The sequence below is a fragment of the Colobus angolensis genome, unplaced genomic scaffold, assembly GCF_000951035.1.
Source record: "Colobus angolensis palliatus isolate OR3802 unplaced genomic scaffold, Cang.pa_1.0 Scaffold165, whole genome shotgun sequence".
Classification (NCBI taxonomy): domain Eukaryota; kingdom Metazoa; phylum Chordata; class Mammalia; order Primates; family Cercopithecidae; genus Colobus; species Colobus angolensis.
In genome coordinates this window covers 327,876-348,134 of record NW_012114766.1, presented here as the reverse complement: position 1 = coordinate 348,134, position 20,259 = coordinate 327,876, and the positions used below count along the sequence as shown (strand labels likewise).

Sequence of the window (20,259 nt, the reverse complement as noted above, 5' to 3'; positions counted from 1 at the left end):
CTGTCTCTTTACTGGCGTTCTGCCTTTGATGCAATATTACTATCATACTTTACTTTATCATACTTTATTATACTTTCTTTATCATACTTTCCTTTAGCTTTGGTGACATATTTATAATGGTTCTTTGAAGTCTTCTTCTGTTAAATCCACAGATCTGGCAGTTTGTGTTGCCTGCTGTTGTTTTCTGATGTATGGGTTATGCCTCTCTTTTTCTTTGGCTGCCTCAAAACTTTTTGTTGGAAACTGTACACTTTATGTGTTTTATTTTTATTTTTTAACTTTAAGTTAAATAGTACAGGTAAAAGTTTGTTATATATGTAAACTCATGTCACGGGAGTTTGTTGTACAGATTATTTTGTCATCCAGGTATTAAGCCTAGTGCCCACTGGTCAGAAACTGGACATTTTGGATGATACATTGTAGCAACTCTGGGTACTGACTGTTCCCCCTTTCCCATTCTTGCTGTTGTTGTTTGTCTCTTTATTTGCTTAGTGATTGGCTGGATTATTTTAGAGAAGTCAATTCTCCACCCTGCCCCCAGTGGTGTTTAACTCCTGATGTGGCTCCTGGTGGGGCAGGGTACTGTTGGGTGTGGCCCCTCTTACCTGGGATGAGGGAGGTGTGACAGCCTTTCTTCCTTTGTCCCTGACCACATGCAGCTGCTAAATTCCAGTAATTGCTGCTGATTGCTCTGTGGTTTAAAAAATGTCCTGGGGCATACATTGCTCTACAAATGAATCCAATCAAACTGTGGCTTCTTTGAAGGAATAGTTTGAGGTCCCTGCTTGATATTTGCTCTGACCCCAAGAAGGATACTTCCAGCTGTCTTATTCCCTAGTTCTTCCCTGAAAGCCAGCAGCCTACAGGTTAGCCTGTGTCTCAAATCTCCTTCTGGTATGGCTTGGCTCTGTGTCCCCACGCAAATCTCATCTAGAATTGCAGTCCCCACGTGTTGAGGGAGGGAAGTGATTGGATTATGGGGGCAGTTTCCCCCCACACTGTTCTCATGATAATGAGTGAGTCTCATGAGATCAGATGGTTTTTAAAGTGGCAGTTCTTCCTGTGCACGCTCATATTCCCTCCTGCTGCCTTGTGAAGAAGGTGCCTGCCTCCCCTTTGCCTTCCACTGTGATTGTAAGTTTCCCAAAGCTTCCCAGCCATGCTTTCTGTTAAGCTTGCAGAACTGTGAGTCAATTAAACCTCTTTCCCTTATAATTACCCAGTCCCAGGTATTATCCTTTATAGCAGTGTGAGAATGGACTAATACCTCCCAGTTGCACTTCACCACAGACTCCAGTGGTGGTGGAACTCCTTTATGTTTAAACTTCTCCACACTCTGTGCAAATGAAGTGGGCTCCTTTGGAAAGAGATTGTCTTCCACAGCTCTGAAGGTTAGTGCTGGTCCATAGCTATCTGCTGTATATCCTGCTTCTCCACCAGGGACATCTCTCCGCCAAGGCTCTGGAGCTGGGGATGGGGACAAAGGCAAGCTGCTCTCCGAGTGACAGTCCTGCTCTGGGAACTGAGATTTGCTGTAGTGGGGAGTCATATCAGCTTGCTTCTCCTGGGATGGAACCATCACCTCTCGAGCCCAGGAAGGGTGATCAGGGCTCCACTGTTTTCAGTGCAGCACACATACAGCAACGCCTCCTTCCTGTGAGTGGAGCTAGAAGAAGGGAGTCCTCACCTCTCTGTAGCATTCAGCTGGGGCTTAGCGTCAGCCACAGGCAGCTGGGGACAGCATGTGAGATGTCCAGCTCCTCCTGGGATGAAAGTCGTCCCACTTGGAGCTGAAGTGAGAGGGAACCTGTGCTGTTAGCTGTGGCTTTCCTGAGTGGATTCTCCCCAACCCCTGAGCTGGGAGGATGAAAAGGGAGTGGTCTTGGTTGCTTGTCTTTTGTACCAAATGTTTAAGAATTTTCTTGAATAGATATTTCATTCACTGTTTGCCCTTAGGAGCATTTCCAGAGGTCCTACATGTGTTTTTGTTGTTGTTGTTTAAATAATTTCAATTTTCATACAGCAAAAACTGGGAAATCTGGAGTATTCATTTCTTGAAAAAATAGCGTTCCTGTGGCTCTGCCCCTCTGTCTGTGTGGCAGGGAGAGCGGCCATGGCTGAAGGGGTGAGGAGAAAGAGGAAACCCAGACCCCCAGCCATTAGGCCACAGCGGTGTCCACGCCCACATTTCCAGACAGCTCCCGCTACCCTGCTGCTTAGGGACCCTGTCCTGGCTGGCACTGGGTGAAGCCAGCAAGTTGATATCTATGTGCTGACTTTGGGTGTGAGCTGAGGGTTTGTGTGGCTGCCTCTGGACCCAGCAGTTTGAGAGTTTTTCATGTTCATCGGAGGATGTTTATATAGCAGCTCACGATTTCCCTTCTGGTACACACAAGCCTGGGCTGTGCGAATAATCATTTTTCTTACTGTTCTCAACCTAAAGCCTTGGTAAAGCACTGGCAGGTGGCATTGGTTTCTGTTGGCCACGCGTTCCCGCTGCTGTGGCTGGAGATCTTCAGGGCCTTCATGGGAAATGGCTGGAAGTTGATGGGAGCTGACACTGGCTTCTGGCCATGGGTTAAGTTCCCATCTGAGGTATTTCTAGCAACCCTTCTGCACCTGCAGTCTGGATTTCGGTTCGCAGTAGTCATGGATTATATTTCCTCATTGGGATTGCTCGTTCTAGTTTTACAAAAACAGAAGAGAAATTTTATACATCTTCAATATTGTGGAAAACAATATTTATCCTTTTAAAAGATCCTTCCCACCCCTGTTTCACAAGACTCATAATGAACCTGTTATTAAAACTGCTTTAGCACTTGGTGGCAGAGGTATTTGTGGACTTGTATAGTTAATGCACTTACAGAATTAATCCTTTTCAGTTCTTTACAAGCCTGCTGAAAAGAATATTTGTACCAAGGGTGGCTATGGCTGTTTTAGGTCTGTGGGTCCATTTGCAGGTAGGCAGTGTTGAGAGTTTTTGGTTTTAGATTACATAAGTAATTCCAAATGTGTTAATTAATGTTTGTTTTTTTGAGGCATACAAAATTATGTGAAGGTTATGTGTATTGTTTTTGTAAATTGAATATGAAGCCATCATGTATGAAATATTTTTATTTCATCAAAATACAGTGTGGGAAGTAAAAGTTCCCCTTTCCCTAGTCCCCAAATCCTTCTCCATATAAGTAATAACCGTTATTAATGTACACTTAGTCATTTAGTTTCCAAATATGTGTCTTAAAAAGGACATAGGTAAAGTTTTTCAGAATGAGAAATGATTAATAGTGCCCCTCGTGAGCTTAGAATGAATTTGTAAGTCTGGGTTCCGAAATGCTAATGAGCAGAGAACACAGGTTCGTTTGTCTCAGTGACTGTCTTGAGTGCCATTTTCTGGTGTGTTCAGACTTAACTGGCATCAGGATCTTCAAACTGACTGTTCTGAAATAAATGGCAAAGTCTGTTGACCCAGATTGTAACCTGGTGATCCTTACAGGAATTGCCAGTTCACCAAACAGGGCTGGAGTGGTGACTTCTTATTCCCAAAACTGCAGGTATTGAGCATGAGTGGTTTGAAGGTTTGGACTGTCTGTGTGCGAATCAGGGTTTGTGGCAGAGCTCAGAGTCTGCCTTTTTGAACGTTCTGCAAACTGGATCCCTCCTGCAGGGAAGGGGGCTCTGTTCTCACTTCACTTGGTGAGTGGGTTTGTTAGGGGCTCCTGGACTGCTCTGGCCGTCCCCCTGCCTCCCCCGACTGACTTCAGGACTCTTGAAATAAATACGTCATTGCTGCACCCCCAGGTTAAAACTCAGGGAAAGAGAAAACGCTGCCCCAAACATGCTGTCTGGAGCATATCAAAGGAAACACAAGACCCAGTGCTGCAGCGGGGCCTTTTTTGAGGCCAGTCCTCCTTTTGTTCTTAAAATATGTTTGCAGAAATTAACAGGAGGAAAAACATCTCCTGGAGGTCACACAGCTGGCATCTGACAGATGAGCAACCAGTGACAGGGCTGCCGTCAGAGCCCAGGGCAGGCTCAGGTGGACTGGGTTCCGACACGTGGCTCTGAATTCCGTGTTGGTGCGTGCTGAGGTGGGCACTGGTTCCAGTGTGTAGCTCTTGATTCCATGTCGACGTGTGCTGAGGTGGGCACTGGTTCCAATGTGTGGCTCTGGATTCCATGTTGGTATGTGCTGAGGTGGGCCTTGGTTCCAGTGTGTAGCTCTTGAATCCATGTTGACGCATGTTGAGGTGGGCGTGGGTTCCAGTGTGTGGCTCTGGATTCCATGTTGGCTCGTGCTGAAGTGGGCATGGGTCCTGGTGCATGGCTCTGGATTCTGTGTTGACATGTGCTGGGGTGGGCATGGGTTCTAGTGCGTGGCTTTGGATTCTGTGTTGGTGTGTGCTGAAGTAGGCTTTGGTTCCAGTGTGTGGCTCTGGATTCCGTGTTGGTGTGTGCTGAGGTGGGTACAGGTTCTGATGCCTGGCTCTGGATTCCATGTTGATGCGTGCTGAGGTGGGCACAGGTTCCGATGCATGGCTCTCGATTCTGTGTTGGTGCATGCTGAGGTGGACATTGGTTGATGTGTGGCTCTAGATTCCGTGTTGACGTGTGCTGAGGTGGGCATGGGTTCCAGTGTGTGGCTCTGGATTCCGTGTTGACGTGCTGAAGCGGGCATAGGTCCTGGTGCATGGCTGTGGATTCCTTGTTGGCTTGTGCTGAGGTGGGAGCATGGGTTCTAGTGCGTGGCTCTGGATTGCGTGTTGACACGTGCTGAGGTAGGCATGGGTTCTGGTGCGTGGCTCTGGATTCTGTGTTGGTGTGTGCTGAGATGGGGTCATGGGTCCTGGTGCGTGGCTCTGGATTCTGTGTTGGTGTGTGCTGAAGCAGGCATGGGTCCTGGTGCATGGCTCTGGATTGCGTGTTGACACGTGCTGAGGTGGGTGTAGGTCCCAGTGCTTGGCTCTGGGTTCCATGTTTGTGTGTGCTGAGGTGTGCCTAGGTCACCCAAGCCAGTTTTCTGAGTCAGACTGCATTCAGGCAGGCTGGGGGTCAGATCAGCATCCGCTCTGGTGGGAGCCTGGTCTTGCTATGGCCGCGTAGCCCCACCACACCCTGAAGGGTCCTTGCCTGGCACCCTGCAGTTTGGTGAACATGGCTGTGGGCCTTCCTGTAGCCTGATGGGTCTCGTCTGATGACTGTGGGATTTGGTGTCACAGTTTGACCTGGATGTCAGGACTGAGTTCAGCAACCAATGTTTTCTAGAATGGCCAGTTTCTCAATAACTTCAGTGTGTTTAAAGATAAGTTCACTGTGAGTTTCAAAATTTAGAAGGGATTAAAGAAGACTAAGCCGTTCTGTGCCTTTTTGTTGCACGTAATTGAAATCTTTGCCTGTGGGGGGCGCTGTGTTTTGTGTTCCCAAGATCACAGCATTTCCACGGTATTCAGGAAGACGGGCGGTGGTAGCCAGTGGTGATGCCAAGAAGAGGCCTGGGGCCTGTGCTTTCACTCTTCCCAGAGTCCTCCCTCACCACATCACCACCCCCAAAACAGCTTCAAGACACTGAATGCCAGCGCTAAGCCTTTGTCCAGAACTGTTTCTGGGGGTGGGCTCTGGAGAGGGTGGGTCAGGGTCGTGTACAGCTCCTTCCACGTTCCCCTCTTTTCATCTTCACAAAGAGCTGTCTTGTGTGCCCATGACTGCAGGGATGCCAGTGCCCTGTGGTTGATACCAGCAAACCGTCTGTACTGTGTCCCATGCTGGCACTGCACACGCTCACCCCGCTGTGATGCAGAGTGTTCCTGACGAGAAATTGGGGTACCTGGCCTAACAAAGATTTCTTCTATTGCCCTGACGTATGAACTTAAATACCTTTAAAACGTATACCAGGAAAGGGCCGGGCGTGGTGGCTCGCGCCTGTAATCCCAGCACTTTGGGAGGCTGAGGTGGTTGGATCACTTGAGGGCAGGGGTTCGAGACCAGCCGGGCCGACATAGTGAAACCTCGTTTCTACTAAAAATACAAAAGTGAGCCGGGCATGGTGGCTGTCACCTGTAATCCCAGCTACTCGGGAGGCTGAGGCAGGAGAATCACTTGAACCCAGGAGGTGGATGTTGCAGTGAGCCAAGATCACGCCACTGCACTCCAGCCTGGGCAACAGAGAAAGACTTCGCCTCCAAAAAACAAAACAAAACAACGTATACCAGGAAATTTGTTTTATTAAAATGTTAAAATTACATGGACTCTGGCCTGAACTGGGAGGTGCAGGTTATGTGGCACGCACTGAGCTGACCCGAGCGTTATGCTCACGTTCTTGTTAACCCTCTCTCTGGATTCTCTCTGGATTCTGTCCTTCCCGAGCGTTAGGCTCATGTTCTTGCTAACCCTCTCTCTGGATTCTCTCTGGATTCTGTCCTTCCCGAGCGTTAGGCTCGTGTTCTTGTTAACCCTCTCTCTGGATTCTGTCCTTCACGGGTACTTTGGTGTGACACTTCCTGATCTTGCCCACATTACTGCGATGGTCTTAGGTGTCACCGTTCAGCCTTGCTGTGCTTTTCCTGCCCTGGTCGTCAGGACCCAGAGTTGCAGGGAGCAGCCTGGAGGTTTTCTCCCAGGGCCAGGGTCCAGTCCACCTGCCCTTCCTGTGGCAAAAGGAGAAATTTCCATCTGCTTTATTGGGATAATTCAAAACTTAATGCTCAAATTTTACATTTGATGAAAAATAGGAGAAAATGCAAATGACACTGTATCTTGGACATTTTAAGATTTCAAGATTACAAATTGTGAGATTAAGTATGAAGGATGGCACTTCTGAGAGTGTCACTTGGTTAGATGAGGGTCTGTTTTCTGATTACAGGAGGTGAAGATTGGCAGGTTCAATTCTTCTAAACAAAGCCTTTAGGGTTGCCATACCCAAGCTCTATGCTCATGGACAGGATCTGGACGTGCGCGCTGGTGGGGCCTGCGGACGAGGTCTACAACTCCCTGTGTGTTCAGTGTCGGCCAGAGGTCCCGGCTTCTCTGCACATTTTTGATAGGACACTGCCATTTAACCTCTCTAACAGGAATAATTTTGGTAAATTATGGATATTAATTTTCTTTACAATATTTCATAATTTTCTTCATGAAACACGAAGCACTTTTTTACAACTAAGGTATAGCTAAAACAGGAAAAATCATTTTTCGTTGTTTTGTGCGGAAACTTATTTTCTCATTTCGGTGACCTAACTTCTTGGTTATCACCAGTGTTTTACAGCACATCTCATCTGTCTTCATTGTTCTGGATGTCGCTTTCTCTCTGAATTGAATCCTAGTTTTAAAGAATGTTTTACCATCATTCTTCCTGGTCTCCAAGAGGCGTTTGGGTTTTTTGTGCCTTCTCATAGAACAGACTCTACAGGGCTCTGCCTGCAGAAGAGGAGAACTTTCTTCTTCATGCCCCACACCATGAGCAGCACTTATGCTGACACCACGTAAGATTTTGTCCACCTCAGGACAATGTCCATGTCCTTCCTGGGCCTTTCAGGAAGCCCTACCTCGAGGGCCAGCCTTGCTGGCTACAGGAGCAGAGCACTCAGGGGAGGACTTTCCCTCCTGTCCCTCCCGGGGGATGCTCAGAGGGAAATGTGGAGACTTCAGGTAGAGACCAAGGTGTCTGGTTTTGATGGATTCTTTCTGAATTATTAAGTCCAGCTGTGATGACCTTGGCCCCAGAAGGACCATGCCTGGCCTGGGCTTAGGGACCCCAGAGGTGCTTCTGAAACCTGCTGCTCCTCCCAGCTGTACCTGGCCGTTGTCTGCCTGCATAGTGGATTAGTGGTGGCCTCACAGCACTCTTCGTGTTCACACTTCGATCATGTCTATTTGTGCACCTTCTAGGACTCCAGCCTCTTCTAATTGCTCACCTGGCAGTAGAGAGGGATTCCCTTGCTGGTTCTCCATGGAGGCGCATGTGAGAGCAGGGGCTCAGGAAGCTGGTGGTGGGATAGAGCCCTAGCTACAGGGTCATCTGATGGGATGTGCAGCAGCCAGCCAGGTGCTACAGGGACACTGGTGTGGTTAGTGGAGACCACACAACTGAAAATGTGGGTTCTACTGCCAGCCCAGCGTGGTGTTCAAAGGGTGGAATTCCTGAAAAATTCTATGCAGAAATGGGAGATTAAGGCATGCTTGTCAGGAAGGCTGGCCTCCTCAGGGCTGGCGTGCTGTGGGTGGTGGCTGGTGGCTGACCTGCCTAGCAGGTGGCCAGATGCTTGAGTGTGAGGTTTGTGGGGCTCAGACTTTGGGTGGGCCTGAGGCTTCCTCATCCCGAGGGCAAGTGAAGTTAGAAGGGAGAGGAAGCTGTTCCCTTTGCACATTGCTGCACTGCCTAGGGGATAAGGGCATTTCTGTATCTCACAGTAAGAACAAAACGGAAAAGAGAGATTTGAAGGCAAAGGAAGTGGGGAGAAGGGCGAGCCCCTGGAGGCCAGCAGATACCCATAAAAGCAGCAGGGGTGTTGGTGTGCAGAGGTGAGTTGTGTTCAAGCCACGTGCACTGACTCTCCGGAGAGCGTGTGTGGTGTGCGTTGGGGTTTCTGAAGATCACATTTTAAGATGCTTCTTTGGGTGGTGGTTTTGTTTCCTAGTGTGTTACAGATTTGCCTTTAGGTCTGAGGCCTAAATCTCTGGCCTGTAGGCCGGGGAGACACTGTAGCAGTGCTGTGTTAGCTTTGAGTGAGTTCCAGTCTCATGGGTTTGATAATACTCATTGCGTGAATAGATGACTGTCCACATGTCACTGGCATTTGGGTGGGGAGGGTGTGGGTCACCTGGTGTCCCTAAATGGATGTGCCTTGTTTCCTATGTTCTGAGATGGCCTGTGGCCCAAGATGCTCTGCATCTCAATTCATGGGAAGCTCAGGGAGTCTGAGCTGTTGCCATCACTGTCGTCTTCATTAAACTGAGGCATTTACATGACTTTTGTTCTCGGTATCGGGTGCTGTCCAGAGCACTTTCTGTGGCCTGTGTTTAGTTCTTGGGTGGGTGGCTGTTGTTCTGCTCAGCCAGCAGGTGAGAGTGCTCAAGGCAGGTTGGCGATGACATCTCTGAGGGCCAGGAACAGAAGGTGGTTCCCAGGAAAAACACTGACCACTCATCAGGAAACCACTCCTCCTTGCCACCAAAATCTAGTGGAATGTACCAAGTCAATGATTTCTGAGAGGTCTTTACACCTGAGAAGATTGACTGTCACACAGAATGAGCCAGTTAACTCTTTGGCTCCTGGTGAGAAGAGCATTACCGAAGAATGGTCCAGGAAACCGTAGAAGTCCCACAGCTCCCCTGGGACTTTTGGGAAGCTTGTGTGTGAGAAAGACTAAAAATTTATGAATGAACAGTTTATAAACAGTGAAGAAGTTGGTGGAAGAGGATAAGGAGGCCAAGAGTGCACAGGAAATAGCACATCTCTGGCCTTGCAAAGGAACATTGGTGCCCCGTGTGCTTCAGTTCCGTCTGGAGACATCAGACGCCAGTGGTGCATGCTGTAGTAAGCCAGGCACTGCAGAATACAGGGCTGAAAGGCCGTCAGCTTCACAAAAGGCTCTTCAGAGGAGAACCTTCAGTCTGGGGACACTGGCCAGTGAGCGGGAACAGCAAGAGCTCTGTGCGCTGAGGCTTGCTGGGAGCCTTACTGGCCAGTTCTTTGTAATTCCATAACTTTGTGTGTTTCACCTTCCCCTGCCCCCAGATATTGCAGCCATACATTTGTACTTCTGGATCTAAGTGAAGACCATCCACTTACCTTTTTTGTTGTGCACATTCACTGTTTAGTTCATTTCTAGAAAACTTTTCTTTCTGAGTACATTTTATTTATAGATTTTTCTTCTTCAGTGACATTTGTTTGATCCCATCTCTACAAAAAATACAAAAATTAGCTGGGCATCGTGGTGCATGCCTGTAGGTGGTAGCCTGAGGTGGGAGGATCAGTCAAGCCTGGGAGGTTGAGGCTGCAGTGAGCTGTGATCATGCCACTGCACTGCAGCCTGGGTGACAGAGAGAGACCCTGTCTCAAAGAAAGAAAAAAAAAATCTCTGTTTGAAGTTCATAAACTAGAGACTATTTTTTTGGCATCTTATTCCTAATAATTTCAATGGAAACAATAGGTAATAATTTATATTTCAATAAATCTCATTTCCTGTTGATTTTCCTTATGATATCCAAAATAGAATCTTAGGGGAATCACCTTGTATTAGTCCATTTACACACTGCTGTAAAGAACTACCTGAGACTGGGTAATTTAGAAAGAATAGAGGTTTAATTGACTCACAGTTCCACGTGGCTGCGGAGGCCTCAGGAAGCTTATAATCATGTCAGGAGGTGAGGGGAAAGCAAGGCATATCTTAACATGGTGGCAGGAGAGAGAGAGAACAGGGAGGTGCCACACACTTCTAAATGATCAGATCTTGTGAGAACTCACCATCACGAGAACAGCAAGGGGCAAATCCGCTTCCATGATCCAGTCACGTCTCACCAGGTCCCTCCCCTGATGTGTGGGGATTACAGTTTGACCTGAAATTTGGGTGGGGAGACAGAGACAAACCACATCATTCTGCTCCTGGCGTCTCCCAAATGTAATGTCCTCCTCACATGTCAAAACCAGTCATGCCTTCCCAACAATTCCCCAAAATCTTATTCCAGCATTAACTCAAAAGTCAAGTCCAAAGTCTCATCTGAGACAAGGTAAGTCCCTTCTGCCTGTGAGCCTATAAAATCAAAAACTAGTTACTTTCAAGATACAATGGAGGTGCAGGCATTGGGTAAATGCACCCATAACAAAAGGGAAAAATTGGCCAAAACAAAGGGCTACAGTCTGAAACCCAGCAGGGCAGTCATTAAATCCTAAAGTTCCAGAATAATCCCTTTACATGCCATGTCTCATATCCAGGGCATGCTGATGCAAGAGGTGGGCTTCCAAGGCATTGGGCATCTCCACGGACCTTGTGGCTCTGCAGGGTACAGCCCCATTCGGCTTCTTTCACAGGATGGCATTGAGTGCCTGTGGCTTTTTCAGATGTGTGGTGCAAGTTGTTGGTGGATCTACCATTCTGGGGTCTGGAGGACAGTGGCCCTCTTCTCACAGCTCCACTAGGCAGTATTCTAGTGGGACTCTTTGTGGGGGCTGCAACCCCACATTTCCCCTTCATGCTGCCCTAGCAGAGGTTCTTCTTGAGGGCTCTACCCTTGCAGCAGATTTTTGCCTGGATGTCCAGGCATTTCCATACCTCCTCTGAAATTGAGGTAGAGGCTCCCAAACTCCTGCCTTCTGTGTACCTGCAGGCCCAATACCATGTAGAAGCCACCAAGACTTGGGCTTTGCACCCTCTGAAGTCATGGCTGGAGCTATACCTTGGCCCCATTTAGCCACTGCTGGAGGTGGAGTGGCTGGGACACAGGGCACCATGTCCAGAGGTGCACAGTGAAGCAGGACCCTGGGCCTGGCTTAGGAAACCATTTTTCCCTCCTAGGCCTCTGGACCTGTAATGGGAGGGGCTGCCATGAAGGTCTCTGAAATGCCCTGGAGACATTTTCCCCATTTTCTTGTCAATTAACATTGACTCTTCTTTACTTATGCAAATTTCTGCAGCTGGCAGCTTGAATTTCTTCCCAGAAAGGGTTTTCTTTTCTACCATTTGGAGGGTCAGACTTCTATTTTTTAACTTGTATGCTTTGCTTGCTTTTTAAACGTAAGTTCCAATTTCAGATCATCTCTTTGTGAACACATATGACTGTATGCTGTTAGGAGCACCCAGGCCACATGTTGAACCCTTTGCTCCTTAGAAATTTCTTCTGCCAGATATCCTAAATCATCTCCCTAAAGTTCAAGGTTCCACATATCTCTAGGGCAGGGGCAAAATGCCACCAGTCTGTTTGCTAAGGCAAAGCAAGAGTGACCTTTACTCCAATTTCCAATAAGTTCCTCATCTCCATTTGAGACTACCTCATCCTGGACTTCATTAGTCAGCATTTTGGTCAAAACCATTCAACGAGTCTCTAGGAAGTTCCAGACATTCCCACATCTCCCTGTCGTATTCTGGTCCCTCCAAACTATTCCAACCTCTGCCCATTACCCAGTTCCAAAGACACTTCCACATTTTCAGGTATCTTTATAGCAGTAGCCCACTTCTCTGGTACCAATTCTCTGCGTTAGTCTGTTTTCACACTGCTAAAGAACTACCTGAGACTGTGTAATTTATAAAGAAAAGAGGTTTAGTTGACTCAGTTCTGTATGGCTGGGGAGGCCTCAGGAAACTTACAGTCATGGCAGAAATGGAAGCAAGGCACATCTTACGTGGCAGCAAAGCAAGGCATATCTTACATGGCAGCAGGACAGAGAGAAAGGGGAGGTGTCACACACTTTTAAATGATCAGATCTCATGAGAACTCACTATCATGAGAACACCAAGAGGAAAATCTGCCCCCATGATCCAGTCGTCTCCCAGCAGGTCCCTCCCCTGACACAGGGGGAGTACAGTTTGACATGAGACTTGGTTGGGGACACAGAGCCACACCATATCACACCTTTAGGACATGCAGGTGGTATGTGGAGCAAATAGCATCTGAAGGTAGTGATGATAGATTAAGGGAAGGGGTGGGCAGTTCATGGAGGGATGAGGCACAGGCTTGTGCCTAGTGGTGTTGGGACAGGGCAGGCCTGGGAATGGTGAACATAACAACTTGGCAGTGAGACATTAGCTCAAGCCCTGGCTTTGCTTCCTGGCCATTTGCGTGAGCCAAGTTCCCTAAGGTCATGAAGCTTCACTGTGTCTGTCCCATGGGGCACTGCTCAGAGTGAGGGACGTGGTGGGTGGGGATTGCATCACACGGTGCTGGGCACATAGTGACTGCACCTGGTCCTTCCTCCAGAGTCCGGATGGGTCAGCCTCTAGAATTACGTTCTTGAGACTTCTTGATAGGATCCTGCCACATGCTCTGTCATGCCATGGGCCCTGAGCATCAGACGTAATCCTTTACCTGATGTACATGCAAGTGTGCCAAAGCTGTCAGCATGACATGGGTTGTGTGATAGGTTTTTGTGCAGTGTGTGATGTGGAAAGCTGACACCTGATGCCGAGTGTTTTTGTTGTGATGGTTTCTTTGGCATGGGTACTGCCGCCATGCTCCTGTCCCACAACGTAATTCATAAACACCTCTCCAGTCATAGCTGTTGGAGGGCCTGTCCCGCTGTCTACAGATGCAGACCTCTGCCCAGACAGGGAGTTGAGGGTCTGGCCTATGGGAAGTAAAAGTGGGAACCGCTGGTTAGTTTTCAGGGTCATCTCTGCCCTTTGCCCCTTCTTGAGGCTGTGTTACACCCTGGAGACCCCCAGGCATTGCACCTGGCAATCACTGGGTTACCTCGAAGGGTTGGTTGCGTTGTATTCATTGTCTTTGTCTCGGATCAGTGTCATCCCGCAGCTTCATTTCAGCTTTCAGGATTGCTTTATTTTTGTATTATATTTTTAACAATGCAAAGTATTCAAAAGCTAGCTCTACCCTATGAGAGACCCTTCCCAGCCCTAGCAATGTGATGATAAACCCTGGGAAATGTTAATCAGTGAATATGAAGGGCCCTCGACACACGCCACGTTGTCAGATGTTTTTCTCCATTCTTTCGTCTTAGTAATGGATTTCATTGTATCCAATATGCTATTCATTATAAGATATCTTGATTTCAGAAATGAAAAAATTGTACAAAATCATTTGTTTACAGTCAGCAAAATTATTTCTTCTCAGAAATCTACACTTACAGAGGTTAGGGCAAAGGTCATTGTCTCCATGGAGGTGCTGACGCTTAAAGGTAGTGGCAGAGTTGTTCCGGGGACCTTGGAGAAGCCCCCCTTCTAGGGGACCTCTCGTAACAGCCTTCTCAAAGGTCAGTCTCCTACGTGTTTTTGTTGTTGTTGCTGTTGTTTGTTTTTTGAGATGGGGTCTTGCTCTGTTGCCCAGGCTGGAGTGCAGTGGTGAGATCACAGTTCTCTGCAGCCTTGACCTCCTGGGGATCAAGTGATCCTCACACCTAAACTTTCTGAGTATCTGAAACTACAGGTTTGCACCACCATTCTTGGCTAAGTTTTTGTATTTTTTATAGAGACGGGGCGAGGGGGGTCTCACTTTGTTCCCCAGGCTGGTCTTGAACTCCTGGGCTCAAGTAATCCTCCTGCCTTGGCCTCCTAAAGTGCTGGGATTTCAGGTATAAGCCACCATGCCCAGCCCAATCTCCCAAGTTTTAAGGAGACCTAATTCTTAATTGTGAGGGAAGCTTCATCTGATTCTAAGCATCATTTTCATAAGCTATTTAGGCAAAATATAATTATTGACTAGTCTTTTACTAAATTTAGATTACTCAGCATCACTGATAAGCTGTTAAGCTGTTATGACCATACTACCAAAACAGCTGAGATGACTAGTAGCTAATGGGAGAAAACTGTACATGCAGGTATGGAAACCTAAGATGTGAGCTCTGCCCATTCTTTTTTCTAAATTTCAACTCCATGGTTATTGGAGTAGAAAGCGGAGTTCTATTGATTCATGACATCAGATTTGACATTTTTCTTAACCTTTTATTAGGTTCAGGGAGCAAGTTTCCGAGGTTGGAAAGAAGTGACTTCACTGTTTAATAAAGATGATGAGCAGCATCTCCTGGAAAGATGTAAATCTCCCAAGTCCAAAGGGTAAGTCACAATTGTGTAAGAAAATGATCATTTCAGGAGAGGGAGGAAGTCACTGAGGAGGTGGAAATGAAAACTTGGTGGCATAAATACAGTGTAACTGGACACTCTGTGGGGCGTGGCAAGTCCCTGTTTCCCTCCCCACTCCGTCTGTCCCTGTTGAGTGGCAGACCGTCATGGACTTTGTGATGTGTGCTTCGGAGTTAACATCCCCCTTGTGAATAAACAGAAATGGGCTGGGCACGGTGGCTCATGCCTGTAATCCCAGCACTTTGGGAGGCCAAGGCAGGCAGATCACAGGGTCAGGAGTTCGAGACCAGCCTGGCCAACATGGTGAAACCCCGTCTCTACTAAAAAAAACCAAAAAACAGAAATTAGCCGGGCATGGTGGCGTATGCCTATAATCCCAGCTACTTGGGAGGCTGAGGTGGGAGAATTGCTTGAACCTCTGGGAGGCAGAGGCAACAGAGCAAGACTCTGTCTCAAAAAAAAAAAAAAAAAAGCCAGAAATGAGTTGTGTTGTTCGATGAAAAAAGAACAAATTATACTTTGGATAAAAGGTCATGAGAGTCTCTGTTGGCATTTTGAAAGGTTATGGAAAAGTGGAAAATAACTTAGAATTATAAATTGAACTTACTAGCCTTAAAGCAGTCTGTAGCCACACTTAAGATTTTTAGTAGTTTCAGAAAAAAACCAAACCAAAACAACAACAACAACAAAATGACTGTTAAAAATGCAAAGGATTGACTGGTAAACTGTAAAAGATTTTAGAAAATTTAATAAATTTAAACTGACCTTGCTAATTTATCATCAGTGTTTCAGAATTTTAAAAAGTGTAAAGTTGAAAATATAAGTTCAGTGACTACCCAATGATATTACCAATGGCATATTTACTCCGTGTTATGGACAGTTGTTTGATTAGAAGATGAATCCTGGTGAGTCTACGAGTACAGAGTTTGCTTTTGTTTGAGGACTGTGGGCCCCCTGATCTGCTTCTCTGCACTTTTGTGCACTGAGGACAGACACGTGGCCTGGCGCGCTCTGGCAGAGCTGTGACTTCACCTTCAATCCTCATCTGTAGAAGACGGGTAAACTGGTTCACCTGCTAATGAACCGGTCAGGTGACCTGCTAATACATCAGCATCTGGAAGGAGAGGGCCTGGGCACTGGTGTTCTTAAAAATGTTCCCAGGTGATGCTCATGGACAGTCAAGGTGAAGAGTAGTTGAAGATCTTTCTTCAGTAGCTGTAGCTCGCTGCCATTTCCTTTTTATAGTAGATGGTGTTCTGAATTCTTATTTTTGTTGAGTAAATTACCTACTAAATGCTTGACACAACCTTGCTATATTAATAATCCAATTGCAAACCTGTTTGAAAAATTGAATAGATTTCCCTCCTTGTTTCTTAATCTAGACCCTGGATTCTCATAGATCTGATTTGCTCAAAATTTTGAGTATTACCTTCCTATCTCCTTGAGGATCTCTCTTGTGTGATAATACTTCTTTCTTGTCAGAATTAGTTATTTGCTTATGTATTGCCAAGTGGTGTCCTAAAATACAGCTTTTACACACTTCATTAACAACATGTAGTGACTAATTTTTCCTTAATTTTAATATTTGAAACTTTTCATATAGACTTGTGTTAGTCTTCTAAACAATTTTTTTAAATTTTAAAGAATTTTATGTTTGTAAAATGGATACAGCTTGAGGCCCTAAGACCACTGGGTCACCAACACCTAACTCTTTCATCTCCTATAGAACTAACTTACGATTAAAAGAAGAGTTGAAGGCAGAGAAGAAATCTGGATTTTGGGACAATTTGGTTTTAAAACAGAATATGCAGTCTAAAAAACCAGATGAAATTGAAGGTTGGGAGCCTCCAAAACTTGCTCTTGAAGACATATCAGCTGACCCTGAGGACACCGTGGGTGGCCACCCATCCTGGTCAGGCTGGGAGGATGACGCCAAGGGCTCGACCAAGTATACCAGCCTGGCCAGCTCTGCAAACAGCTCCAGGTGGAGCCTGCGCTCGGCAGGGAGGCTGGTGAGCATCCGACGGCAGAGTAAAGGCCACCTGACGGACAGCCCGGAGGAGGTGGAGTGAGGGGGCTGCGTGGCAAGTGTGCCCCGATGTGGTGGCCTTTTATTAGTATACCATGTAGTTGTTGAATCTTTTCTGTTAGAGTAGAGTCTACTTTTTGCCTATATTTCATATTTGGACCTCTGTTTCATTGTTTAATGAACTCTCTCACACACACTGTGACTCCTTGGTGAACATGTGCAGGGATTGTACATTTGATTGCCTTATTGCAGAAATACCCATCAGCCCATGTTTTGCAAAAACTGGAGATGAGAATTGTTGATGCTGTCCCATAATACAGCAGCAATGATGTGCAGTTTGCCACAAATTATCTTCATGCTGCTCTCCGTCGTAGTTGTGTTTCAGGACTTCTGTACCTTTTTCTTGTATGTAGCACATGCAAACGCGGCAGTCATGCAGTTCTTTTCTTTTGCCAGAAAATTACAGTGAGGAGGTAAGATGAATCTTCCAAAGTTAGGTTAAATTTTATTTAACTTGACAAATTAAACTTTGTTCTTATTAAACAAATATTTAAACAAATACTAGAAAAGCAAAGGTTATATTTGGGCGTAAAATGTCAGTATCTTAAAATGCGTGTTCATCTTTTCCTGAGGGAGGAATAGCCTCTTGTGTGTGCACTGGATAGTAACCATGGTTCTTTTTTGGAATTTTATTTTTACCTCTTTTGAACTTCTAAATCGGTTCCTTTATTTTCTTAAAACATTTGTGCTCTCTTTTGTTTACAGATTAAAGAAGTATGATGATAATTTTATTTAGGAAACATTGTCTTGCTCATTACCGAGTGAAGACTGTGCATAAAATACTGAAGTGCCTCTTTTTTATTAGGCTCATATGTTTGTTCTTGCAAAGCGAGATGCCGATTGTGATGGGTGTTAGATCTGTAAGAAGCTGTGTTTTCTCCACAAGAACCGACAGCCAGTTTGAGAGCATCTCGCGCGTTCTTTTTCTGTCTGCTTTACTGTCCTTGACAATGTGATCCTGCACAGTATCAGGTGCCAGTTATGTGTCCCTGGCAGGTTGGCGCTTATCAGCAAGTCCTGCAGATGTCTATCTTAGGTAAAAGTGGTTTCAAAGAAAAGGTATATTTTTCTTTTTTGTTTAAAAGCAAAATAAAACCTCCAGTTACACTGTGCATTCCCCTCACGTAAAAACAAGACAAAAACCCTTTCCGGAGTTGCTCGGCACGCACTTCTGTGCTGTTTCATGCGTGTGGATGTTCCTTCCGCTTGTTCCTGTGGAATAACTGAGTGTGCCTGATGGCAGAACACACTGCAGTGTTATCAGCGTCTGCATGTTTTTTAATAGAACAGGTTTACTTGATCTGTCATCTGTTACGGAAAAAACAGCAATTACTTTTGCATCAACCTAGTACATCCATTCATCTAGCTAAATCTATAATCTGTATCAATCGCTTATACCTATCATCTGTATCTATTCACCTACCCTCTGTCTGTCATCTCTCAGTCTGCATCCATCTAGCCTTCTGTCAATTAGCTACTTTTTTTAATAGAATAAGAAGTTTACTTACCAAGTCTTGAAAGGGGGACATGCTTCAAGTGGTGTTCAAACAAGAATTCCAGTTCGTATTAGAACCTTGAAATGGTGAAGTTGTGGAGGTTTTCTTTGTTCCATAATACAGAGACAAGTTCATAATTTTTAATGTAACAGCTAAGTTGACAAATTCTAGGTTTCCTCAGGTAAACAGTCGTAACTGTCTTTCTCCCTAGAGAAGTGCTTGCTGGGGTAGTAAAAACATTCACCATTTCATGACTTCTGCAAATACTTTCAAGCGGAAGTCAGTGTAGGCTTGTTTTTGGCTAACGTGGTCTTGCTGCGCAGGAATGTAAACACTGTGTTTGAAACTCTGGAAATCACACGTGTGTGGGGAGATGGGGACGCTGCCCACGTAGTGGGGAGCTCTGTGGTGTGATGGCAGCAGCAGTTGCTGTGCCTCTGTTGGAACGCTAAGTGCCTGCAACTCACGTCAATCATAGAATTGTGATGCACAGTTGGCAAAATAGTTCTTTATGCTATTTCTCAAAATGTGAGGGCAAACCCAGATTGGGATTGGAATGTGCATGTAAATCAAATTTTTCTTATCTACGAAGACTCATGTAAAAATGATTTTTTCTTCTGTGCCTGATTAACTATGGTTTTTAATATAAATATTTATTGGTGTGCTTTGGGAGAAAAAATATCTTTTCTTGAAAGAACTTACCAAAGCAAATTTGTTATCTTCACAAGTTAATGGGAGAATGTGGTTTTTATTCTGGGTGTTTGAATTGTGTAAACACACAGCTTCCCTGTGTGAAGACAGCTGTCCTGTGCTCCTTCTACTGTACTTTTTAAATTTTTTAATAGGAAAGTGATGGGCTTCAGAGAAGAGTACCTCCTTAGTGCTGAGGCTTTTTAAAAATAAAAATATTGTTTCTAAGCTCTTTCATTATTTGTTTCCATGATTATTGGCATCTGCTTACGATGGCTTTAATCACTCAGAGCTAATGGCACCTTTCCTATTTAGCCTCATTTTAGAATGCAGTAAACACATGTGCATTTTCACGAATAAATGAGCAACTTCAACCTTGGTTTTCAAGATGTCTTTTGCGTATTTGAATGGCCTGTGTGTGACTGCGTCCTCGGTGCAGGGCCCTCCACTCTGGAGGGCAACAGTGTGGTGGGGCACCCTGGCTGCTGTTTTTGGTTCTTTATTTCATGAGTTATGTCCTTAAGCAAGATTTTACTCCTTCAAGTGGAGAAACATGAACATAGTAGCAACAATTCATTTCTATTTATCTTTAAAAAAATGGCCATCTCTTAGAAATAAGTCTTTTAGAAAGCAGTGGCCTGTTCCAGAGAATGCTGTTCACTTCCCGTGGGAACGGGACCGTGGAGCCTGCAGTGCCGTTGAGGCTGGTTTTGGGGTGCAGATGCTTTGCAGGGAGGCGCAGGGCCGTGTGGGATCCCTCTTCTCAGACTGCATCCTGAGCAGGTGGCCTCCCCGGCCTGCCTCGCTAGCCTCATGGGTGAGTGTGGACTGCACTGTCACCTACTCCACCCTCGCTGGGGAGCATGGATGGCATTGGTGCCCACTTTGCCCCCCCAGCCTTGCCTGGTGCCCTCAGAGCCTAAGCCTGAGCTTCTCACCCACACCTGCCATGTAATTCTGATTGTCCTCTGGCTGGCCCACAGGTGAACCATTCTGCCCTCTCTTACTCTCCCAGTTTAGTTTTAGCCATGAATGCGCTTTGAGTTTTTTTGGTCATTCTTCAGTTGATATTTGCTTGATCAACCAAAAGACCAGCCAGTAGGGCACACTTGAGTCAGCTCTGAAGAGATCAGTTGGCTAAGATGATTTTTCCAGATCAACATTAACTTGATCATTAAAAACAAAAACAAAAACGAAAAAACCTCAACTGCAGAGTGCACTCTAGTCTGGGTGACAGAGTGAGGCC

General features: G+C 45.9%; 1 protein-coding gene across 1 annotated transcript; it reads left to right on the top strand.

The window, feature by feature from the left end:
- Window positions 1–2,113: 2,113 nt before the first annotated feature.
- On the top strand, window positions 2,114–19,392 carry TDRP (testis development related protein). The gene is made up of 4 exons (XM_011937547.1): window positions 2,114–2,125; window positions 4,007–4,030; window positions 14,608–14,711; window positions 16,465–19,392. Exons 1-4 carry the CDS (start codon window positions 2,114–2,116, stop codon window positions 16,808–16,810), a joined length of 486 nt encoding a protein of 161 aa, XP_011792937.1. The 3' UTR covers window positions 16,811–19,392.
- Window positions 19,393–20,259: the final 867 nt, after the last annotated feature.

Excerpts from the sequence above, each read along its gene's own strand:
- TDRP (XM_011937547.1), top strand. Across the intron at positions 4,031-14,607 it reads GCCGTCAGAGCCCAGGGCAG|GTTCAGGGAGCAAGTTTCCG; the intron begins GCTCAGGTGGAC and ends ACCTTTTATTAG. Across the intron at positions 14,712-16,464 it reads AAATCTCCCAAGTCCAAAGG|AACTAACTTACGATTAAAAG; the intron begins GTAAGTCACAAT and ends CATCTCCTATAG.